General features: G+C 44.3%; 1 protein-coding gene across 1 annotated transcript; it reads right to left on the bottom strand.

Moving 5' to 3' along the window:
• Positions 1 to 4,803: 4,803 nt before the first annotated feature.
• Positions 4,804 to 10,788, bottom strand: ING2 (inhibitor of growth family, member 2). Its single transcript, XM_012000144.1, has 2 exons — positions 10,195 to 10,788; positions 4,804 to 5,625 (listed from the first exon to the last, which is right to left on the bottom strand). Exons 1-2 carry the CDS (start codon positions 10,364 to 10,366, stop codon positions 4,955 to 4,957), a joined length of 843 nt encoding a protein of 280 aa, XP_011855534.1. The 5' UTR covers positions 10,367 to 10,788; the 3' UTR covers positions 4,804 to 4,954.
• Positions 10,789 to 10,794: the final 6 nt, after the last annotated feature.

Genomic DNA, 10,794 nt, shown 5'->3' with positions numbered 1-10,794 from the left:
GCTGAGTCCACGCCTCTGGAATCTTGGTCCAGACCACTTCCCTCTCATTGAAATAGGAAACGATGAAGCAGCTGTGGTTTCTCTAATTGATGTACAGTTTAGGCAATACAGTAAAGGAAGTCCCAAAATAACTAACTTCACTTAAAACATATTTTGAACAACGTAAAACTACTAAGTACTTGATTCAGAAAGCGCCGAAGAGCCGTCTAGCTTATTTACATGAAGTGCTCCTTGAAAATTTGCTCCTTCCATTTCAGAAGGAATGGGGACAGAACCCCAGAGGAAGCCCCCTAAGAGGTACATGAAAAGGATTGGGGAGATGCAATTTTTCTGGCGTACTGTAGAGATTTTGAAATTTTCTGTTATTTTGTGTGTTTATTTTTTCATGCCCGCATCCAGGCAACAAAATGAGTAGTCTGCTCACGTGAAGTTATGACCCAAACCTGCAGCTTGGCCACAGTCCTGGCATTCTGGGGTCATTCACTTTCCTACTCTCCCAGGTGATGCTCCACACCTCTCATTCCTACAGACTTCCAACTCCCTTCCCCATCACCTCCTCAGCTAGGAAAGTGGAAGCTCTCATTTTCCCAACGACGAATTTAGCAACCTACCTGCCTATATGCCCCATTCACTCCAGAATCTAAGCTCCACAAGGTGACAGATTGTCTCGTTTTGGCCACTGCTTTACCCTCAGTACAAACAATGCCTTGCAAATAATAGGTGCACAATAAATACTTGAGTAAGTGAATAAAAGTGCTGCCCTCCCTGTGGACAGGGACAATGCACTGTCCCTTCTGCCTACTGAGACCAGCCTCTCCTGAGTCCTGCATCCCACTCCATCTTGCCTATTCAGTTTTCCCATCAACAGCCTTCACTTGTCCCCTCCTAATGGAATTCCATCAGCCTATAATCATCATGCCATACTATTTCCTGAAAAGCTCAAGTCCTCCCTTACTTAGCTCACCTCTGCCTCAATTATAACCCACCTCTGTTCCCCTCTCGATTTCAATCCCCTTCTGCTCACAGTCCAGCCCCCAGACTTGCAGTTTGTTAAACCACAACAATCCCCCCAGTCTAACAGTTCTCAGTGTTCACCCTCCTTCAATAGCACCTGAATGAGCAGATGACTCCCTTCTTGAAACAGTTTCACGTCACCGAGTGTTCTCAGGTTCCTTTGCTGGCTCCTCCCCATTTTATATGGGAGTGACACAGGGCTGACCATCTCTCCTCCTGATCTACTTGGTTGCTAACTCAAAATGTGGGCCCTGGCCCAGCAGCATCAGCCTCACTAAGAAGTTTGCTAGAAATGCAGACCCTCGGGCCCCACGTCAGATCTCCTGAAGCAGAATCTGTATTTCAAGCAAACATGCTTATTAACATTTGAGAAGCTCTAATTTCCTGAGTAATTTCAGTCACATGGCTTCAAACACCATAGAGATGACTCTCCAAAATGTTTACCTCCTGTTACCCTAACGGTTCTATGCGGGGTTCCATGCTGGATTCTACTAGAAATCTATTAGGCATCTCAAACCTAAGTGCAAAACATAAATTGTTACTTATTTTTTTCCCTTCAGGTCAAAAACCCGAGTCACCCTTGTCATCTCTTTACCTTCCAATCCCTGGGCCAAAGTTCTGTTGGCTGTACCTTTAGTACAGAGTCCTACCACTAGACACTACTGCTGCTGCTACCACCCTAGGCTAAGCCACCAGCACTCGATGTGAAGACTTCTGAGTTGCTATGACATCTTCTGAGTTGCTTCTGCTAAATCTCCCTATTTTCACCCAGGTTCCCTATAATGTTGTATACACAGTATCCAGAGTGACCTTTAAATATGTCAGACCATGGCTCAAAACCCCTCAATGGCTTCCCAAATTTCCTACCATGGCTTCCAAGAGCCCCAAGTTCCTAGCCCCTTGTACACTGTGCTCTAATGCTCTGCTTCAGTCAAACTGCCAAGTTCGTTCCCTCTTCGCTCCCGCAAATCTTTGCCTGCCTGATTTCTGCTCTTAGCTCTAAGGATTACTTCCTGAAGACGCCTTTTTTAATTACCATAAATAAAAGACTCACCACCCCTCTGCCGTTCATTTCCAACCCTTTACTCGGTTTTCCTTCCCTTTTAGCAATTTACCTAACATTATATGTATCTGACTCCTCCACTAGAATGTATTGTCCACAAGCAGGGATATTTTCTTCTTTACACCACAACTGCTTAAAACGGTGCCTGGCACATTAAGAAGCACTCAGATGTTGAGTATTCAAGCACTGGTGGTGGAGCCACTGGGGGCAGGGGATACTCTCATGTGTGTATAAGCATCTATATATGCTTCAGATTTGTATAAATCTGGATGTAGATAATCCACAGCAGCTTTCAGTAAGTTGAAAACTGTGAAATGTGGCAGTGGTTCCAAAACATTTCTATATGTTAGAATGGGAATCTTTAAAAAATTCTAATGCTTAAGCTCCATTCCAAATGAATTAGATCACAATTGCTGAGGGTGGGGCACAGATATCAGTATTTGTTGAAACTCCCAGGTAATTCTAATGTTAAGTTTGAGAACCACTGGTATATACAGTATGAGTTGGTAACCATGATATGAGATCCAGTATACTCAACAACAAAAGAAATTCCAGTCCTAATGCTATGCATGCTTAAGACTTCTATTTCCAAGATGCATAGAAAACAAAACAAAAAAATTCATAAAACTGTTTCAGACATTAGGTCTTAAAGGGAGCACACCTTCCAGGGTTTTCCAGGTTCGCTTTCCCGTCAAGTCTAATCCAAACTTGGGCATTTCTATTAAGAAGTTTATTCTTTTATCCCATCTGCTCAGGTAGATCTATGCATGAAAAAGTGGTGACTTCTATGTAAGTCGCATCTGAAGGCTTTGGGGATTTTGTCCATACTGGTATTTTTAATGGTGTCAAGTAAAAAGCTCCATTCTGGTAATAAGGTTGTAATCACTAAAACAAAATGCCATATTCTCAAAAGGATTTCCTTACAACTCAGCTAAGTTATTATGATGAGAATGGATTTCCTAAATTCTTAATCATGCTGTCTAACATTTCTCACTCAAAAGGTAACAGAATCAACTAGCTCCAGTCATGAATCCAAATATCTTTAGGACAGTAGCTAACAAATATTGCACATTTACCCATCTCCAAACTCACCTTTAAACTATCTTTATACCTCAGAATGAAGGACAAAATTAATGAAAGAGAAGTCATGTCATTATTCAAATCCTTACTATAGTGCAAATACTAGAAATTTCCAAGGAATCTTGGAAATATTTAAGCCAACTCATTTTACAGGTAATGACCTGATACCCAGACGAGGTGAAATGACGTGCCTAAAAGTCACACAGGAGAGCTAGAAGACAAAAAAAAGCTTTTTTTTTTTTTTTTCCGAAACAAGCAGGGGTTTTTCATGTTAATCAACAAGAATCAAGATCATCAGATCACGAAGAAATGAGGAATAAAACATACGTTACACACAGATTTAAAGAACTAGTCAATCTGCTGCTCCCAAAACCAAAACCTTCTCTAAACATATGGACATATATCCATCAAGATGCGCACCCTTCAAATATCAGAATCTTGGAAAATTCAACTTACAAATACATTAATTGCATTATGATGATGAAGTAAGTTAAATGTGAAAACATCAAACAGCACCAATACCAGAAGTTAAGAAGGTAAATACACTATTATTTAAAATAATGTATAGTCACTGATTGGGACAGAAATGACAATAACCACTAGCAAAACCATTTAAAACGACTCTCTGACATAAAGGCTATATGTAAAGACTACTATATGCCCTTTTCCACTGATAGGGCCTATGGCTAGGCATCCTGGCAGCGGGTCACATGGAAAATACTATTAAAGATGCATTTTTAATTGTTCAACCTTGAGCCATGATACTACACAACCCAAAGTTTGCCAGTGTAAGCCAGTCGCTATATTTTTGGTATCCTACTTTTTTTTTTGGGGGGGGCGGTGGGGGGACGGAGTCTCGGCTGTTGCCCAGGCTGGAGTGCAGTGGCGGGATCTTGGCTCACTGCAACCTCTGCCTCCTGGGTTCAAGCAATTCTCCTGCCTCAGGCTCCTGAGTAGCTGGGACTACAGGCAAGCGCCACCACGCCCAGCTAATTTTTGTATTTTTTATTAGAGACGAGGTTTCACCGTGTTGGCCAGAATTGTCTCCATCTCTTGACCTTGTGATCCGCCTGCCTCGGCCTGGTATCCTAACTACTCTTACCTGTCCCAATTAAAACAAAACACAAAACGACTCCCTTATTAAGCACTAGATTAAGTATATCTACGAAGCAACAGCAAGGCATTAACAAATGGGCTGACAGTGTATCAAAATGCTACTGAGGAAAAGACAGCAGCAAGTACTCTCATAAGAGCACATTATTCCACATGGAATCCCAAATTACTCTTATCTCCAGCTCCTCAAACCCCTGGAAGACTAGAGATGAACAAGCGAAGGTATAAACGGGGCTAGGGAAAAAGCAGCTCAAATGGCATAGTGTCTGTATTTTAAAGTACCCAAGATCATGTGATGCTTACAGAGAAATCCCACTATAGCTCAAATTGTTTAAACATGTATAACTAAAATGCTAGTGAAACTTTTGTGTTTACCCAAAAAATAGCATTGCAGTTTTAAGTGAAAATGAAATAAGCATGGTTTGTGAAATGTTTGTTTACACCACCCTCTTCCTGCTCCCTGCTCGTTTCATCAGGTGATCTGAAGACTACCTGGTTGGAAATATTTGGTAATGCAGTGCAGAAAATTAAGGTCACAGACAAAGTACAACAACTTTTAATACACCATTAATACTAATGATTAAAAATTATTGCATAGTCTTATGCATTTACCCTAAAACATTTTCTGAAAGTAAATGAATTATATAAAAGACAAACAACCCTTTAAAATGTGGATGGCCTTTACTACCTCGACCTTCTATCCTTTTTTGTCTTTTCAGTACTTTTGTCCATGGTTTTCTCATTGTCTCCCCTGCACTTTGGGCAATACCATTTCCCCTTTGGTTTATAGGTGAGTGAAACGCATGAAAAGTGAAACCATTCAATTGGACACTGTTCATTGTCACATCCTATCATCTCCCCATAAGACACTTGGTTGCATAAGCAGTATGTAGGTTCATTAGGATCTATTGCAAACTCAACAGGTGAAGCTTCCCTTTCCTGCTTGGCCTTGGAGCGTTTCTTCTTCTTTGCTGACTTGGATTTCTTTTCTTTAGGTGGCTGATCATCACAGTCTTCGATCCCATTTGCCATATGACATAAATCACGGCTTTCACTGGTCCGCTGTCTGCGGGGTCTTCTTGAAGATCTTTCTGGTTGGCTAGAATCCATCTTTGCTTTATCTGAGGCCCGTTCACTTTCAGCAGGATCTTGGAAACACTGTGAATGTAACTCCATTTGTCTTGCCCGATTTTCTACCAATTCGAGCATTTGTGTAACAATCTGGATTTTTTCATCTCCCAATTCTTGACTATTAATTAGTGCTCTCTGGAGAAGCTGCTGTAGACGTTTCTTTTGGTTTAAATCATCTTCTTTCTTATATTTTTCATAGACATCATCAATTTCCTTTAACGTTTCTAAAAAAGGAAAAGAATGAGAACATTATCATGTGTTAGCAGACATAACATTTCCAAGTTAGTTATTTTTTACAGAATTGAAGTTAGAACTCAAACCATGAAACCATACTCCTCTTTGGTACGTATACATTAAAAACTATTTCATACAAAGACCACATTATCTAATATGAAAGTATATTTAGAAGTAAAGTAATGAAAAGAAAGAACACAAAACTAATACTCATCAATCTATATTAAAAAGGGTAAGAGGCCAGGCGCAGTGGCTCACGCATGTAATCCCTGCACTTTGAGAGGCCGACACAGGTGGATCACCTGAGGTCAGGAGTTCAAGACCAACCTGGCCAAGATGGTGAAACCCTGTCTCTACCAAAAATATAAAAAATTAGCCAGGCATGGTGGCAGGCGCCCCTAATCATTCCAGCTACTCGGGAGAGAACTGCTTGAACCCAGAGGCGGAGTTTGCAGTGAGCTGAGATCACACCACCACACGCCAGCCTAGGCGACAGAGCAAAACTCTGTCTCCAAAAAAAAAAAAAGGATAAGAGATGTTTGGCTAATGATCAAAAGTATTTCTAATGGGCAGGAACACTGCATGCCACTTCAGTCTACTAAGTGCTGTAACACCTTCAAAACAACTCTATACATAAAATTTGCAGGCTGGGGTCCAGCTCTAAAACTTGTAAAGGTTACAGGACTAGGCTACAGATTACTGCCCAAATGTGTTTACAGGATTTACAGTCAAATCAATGACTTGTGACATGACTCCGGAGACACTACAGCTTCACTTTCACATCATACATTCTTAACAAAGAAGGCATAAACAGCTCTTAGCTTCCCATCATCTTAGTTTTAATGGCTCTATTTTAGCCTCACATGGGAAATTCTGAAAATGAAACTATTTCCAGGGTAAAACTATTTCCAGAGTAGATTCTGGTTCTGGCATCAACTGACCAAACCACTAACAAAATTATAATAAAGTCAGCACTGGATCATTCTGCCTTTGTAGATAAATCAGTAGTTGGTTCTAAGCTTTCTGAACTGCTGATTTAGTTGCAGGGCACGTGGAATACACTTACTTAAATAAAATAAAAATAGCTGACTCACTAGAAGGTATCCAAAAATCTGAAAATATAATTTCATATGTCACCAAAAATTTACTTAAGATTAGTTTTGTTCAAAACTGTTTTGTTTCTTATTCTTACAAGATGTAATGCTATCTCAAAGAGTTCTGTCCCCATGGTATTTTTCATACCACATGGCATACGTTTTATATTCCAATATTATAATTATTAAAAACAGAAATGATTGGGGCTGTCTCCAAGTAAGGCACACAAAAGCAAATATTCAACAGAACTCATTAATTAGCTTCTCCCTGGAAATCGCAGGTACTCATACTTGATGTACAACCTGGAATACATAACAAAGTGCCACCACACGGTTAACAGCACTTATGCCCGCATAGCATATTTTTGAACAAAGTTCATGTATATTCCATTTGCTTAGCTAGGCATCTAAGCAGATTTCTTAAGAACCTCATTTCCCTACAGGAAAAATAAGGAAACTGGTTCCCTCAGACACATAAAAAAATTGAGGATTAAAAAAAAAAGAGGCAAACCTCATTTCAAATATTCTGTACCTAATAATCAGGTGTTAGAGGCTAATTACAGTATATATCACACCAGCACACTGATAGATGAGATACAAAAATTTTTAAGACACCTTTTTATATAGTGAAAGACAAGAAATTTAACATTTACTCAGCCCCTTCTATGTGGTAAAGATTTTCTCAGTTAATCTCCACAGCAACCCCATGAGGAAGCCATCACTTCTGCTTGTGAAAAAAACTGCAACTCAAGAGATAAGAACCCCAGACTTTGAACTGTGCCAGATCTGTGTATGTCTGACCTAGCAGTGTAAGCACTTTCTATAAACTATATGAAGGCACTTGAAATTAAGTATCAAATTTTAGTTTGAAGGTTGTTATTTATCGAAGAAATGAGAACACTAGAACAAAAATAAAGGTTCTCTAATAACCCTATCCCATAATAAGTACTTCAATTGTGAAATTGTTTTCTTCTTTATTTCTCATCTTTATAAGGTTTTCAGCAGCTCTGAAAGTGTCTCAAGTGAGTGAGAAATTTATTTGACTGCCTATATGATTTATATCACTAAATATTGCTAGAAATATTAGATCCAAAACCAGAAAAGACTTAAGCATTAGTGAAGAAATAAAAAACATAAAATCTGAATCCGAAACACAAAATATATATAAACATAAAACTGAAAGTTGAGCTCAGTAACCATGCGCAAAGAGTGAAAACTGGATGAGTTTTTAATCATTAATCACAATCTTCATGGAGCTAAGAATTTTTATAATCTCTTAGTCTTGTAAGGCCTACTATATTACTAATCTTACCAGAGCTATTAATACATCACAATTATAGATGATCCGAAAGCAGATTTCCCTGTCAACAAATTATAGTATCCCTTACTAACTTCAAATAGCTTAACTCTTGTGAAAGGAAACATGTGTCTTCAAAGAAATGTAAAAACCTGCAAGCTTGCTGGGCGCGGTGGCTCACGCCTGTAATCCCAGCACTTTGTGGGGCAGAGGCGGGCGGATCACCTGAGGTCAGGAGTTCAAGACCAGCCTGGCCAACATAGTGAAACTCCGTATCTACTAAAAATACAAAACTTAGCGGGGCGTGATGGCAGGTGCCTGTAATCCCAGCTACTCAGGAGGCTGAGGCAGGAGAATCGTTTGAGCCCGGGAGGCAGAGGTTGTAGTGAGCCAAGATAGAGCCACTGTACTCCAGCCTAGGGGACACAGCAAGACTCTGTCTGAAGCAACAACAACAACAACAGCAACTGCAAACTTTACAAACTTTAGTGTTATTTGAAAAACTAGAAAGGTTCAATATACAATTATTAAGCACGTATCATTTTTAGGTTTGTGCTCCATATCTGCAGAAATCCCCTTGGACAGTTTTTATTAAAATTTAAATTGTTTGAAAACAAGGATATGCATCTAAAGTTGCAGGAGCTGGAGCCAAATATTCTACATCTAATTAACTGGACGAGTTACTTAAACTCTTTCTAATCTGTAAAAGAAATATTTATATAATGGTCTGGACTCAGCGCATCAGTTTGAATTCCCTCCCCCAAACACGGATCAGTCCTATGAATCCCATGGATTCAGAAAACACAAATTTATCAACTAAAAAAAAATCAGAGACACTTATGTCACCCAAGAAGTGGCTTCCTTTAGAGACTTTTAATAGGATTACTGACGTGTTTACAAAAACAGAGAATGGGTCCAGGAAATTATCTTTAAAGTTCATATGGCTGTTTCCATACTATGTTCAAGGTCTGTTCCTCGATTCAAGGTTATTAAGCGCCACACATTTCCCCTTTTAAACTGCCCTCCTAGTAGCACCACCGATAGTAGGTGATAACACTGTAAGGAAGGTCGATTCTTCCCGGGTCGGCCCGTAAAGGGTGGTTTCGCCTTAACACTTAAAAGTCGGAGAAGGAGGGGCTTGGGGACGCCAGGCGGTTGCCCAGTCAACCAACCCACTTCCTCCTAAAGCCCGGAAGTGACACATGTCCCGGAACCTACGCGGAGCCAGGGTCCGAGACCCTCTGAGCTGCTAAACTCCGTCCTGATCCATTAGTTGGGAAAGAGATTGGAAACATCACCGCAAAACATGCTGCAAACCCCGACTCGGACTCCGCTGGGGCCGAACCAACGCCCTCACACAGCCTCGACTCCCTCCCCAGCAGCTGGCTCGCCGCCGCCCCTCTCGCAACCAGCCATTTTCCAGACCCGCGGGAACGCGCGCCGCGCCCCTCCCACTCCCCACGTCACACCCGCAGGCCCCGCCCCCGGCGCGGGGGCCCTCCCCGCCACACACGCCCCTCTCTTCCTCTCCCGCGGGGGACCCCTCCCCTCTTAACCATTTTGCCGAAAGAGCTGGGCTAGGGCTGCGGCTCGGGGCGGCCGAGAACTTTCCCGGGGCAAGAGAGCGGAACGGACTGCTATCCTCCCGGCCGGGGTAGGAGCGCGGAGGAAGGCCCCCTCAATCTGCCTCCGCGGCCTCTCGCCCCCTCCCTCCCGCACGTTCCAAAGCACCCGCACTCCTGGGTGGGGGCGAGTGAGGTGGGGAAGTGCGCCCCGCAGACCAGCGGGAGCCCGGCCGCTCACTCCCTCCGGCCCTTGCCCGGCTGCAGTCCTGGGCCGGGGCGGCAGGGTCTGCGGCACGGGGCAGGCGAGCGCCTGAACAAATGCTTGCTGCTTAAAATGGCTGATTCCCCTCCGCGGCAGCTGCAGCCGCTGGGTCTGCAGCGGGGGCTGACGAACAGCCCCCACCCCCACTCCGGGGACCCCAGAGAAGTACCCGCCCACCGCGGGGCAAGGAGGGCCGCGAACCCAGTCTCCAGTCCTCCCGGTCCCGCTCGGCAGACCCTCGGTGGGCTCGGGGAGACTGTCACGGGAGAAAGGGAAGGTGGCACTGCCCCGGCAGGCTCCCTGCCACCGGCTCCCGAGGCCGGCAGCCCCGCGGCCCCTACCTTGATATTTGTTGTCCAGCTCTCGCAGCACAGACACGTTCCTCTGCATGTCGTGGGGCAGCGACTCCACGCACTCAAGGTAGTCCTGCACGTAGCAGGTGAGCAGCCGGCTCCGCTCCCCGGTCAGGAGCGCGGCCGACGAGTACAGTTGCTGCTGCTGCTGCCCTAACATCCTGCCGATCCGCGCCGTCGCCGCCGCCTCCGCATCCAGCAGCCGCACATGCACCGGCCGCGGCCGCCGCGGTCCCTCAGCTCAGCAGCCCGGCGCCGCGGGGACCCCGCAGCCGCTCGAGAGGGCACGGCCGCGCTCCCCGATCTCCACTCCCCTCAGAGCAGCCCTCACTCCCCGCCCCCGCAGCACCAGCCCAGGGGCGGGGCGAAACTGGGGCTCCCTCCTTTCTCCCCTCCCGCTCCAGGACCGGAGCAGTGGGGATCCCCTCGGCGGGGCCGGCGCCGGGGTCCCGGACGCTGACACTTCCTGTCCCCCTCGGAGTCCCCAGATGCTACCAGTGCCGTCTCGCAGCCCGGATCCCCATGACAAGCCCGTCGCCGCCTGCCTGTCCCCAGTCACCCTCCGTGCCTGACGGGGAGCCTCCCGCT

This window comes from Mandrillus leucophaeus, unplaced genomic scaffold, assembly GCF_000951045.1.
Source record: "Mandrillus leucophaeus isolate KB7577 unplaced genomic scaffold, Mleu.le_1.0 Scaffold62, whole genome shotgun sequence".
Taxonomy (NCBI): Eukaryota; Metazoa; Chordata; class Mammalia; order Primates; family Cercopithecidae; genus Mandrillus; species Mandrillus leucophaeus.
Note: the sequence above shows the minus strand (reverse complement) of the source record. Positions and strands in the feature narration are given on the sequence as shown.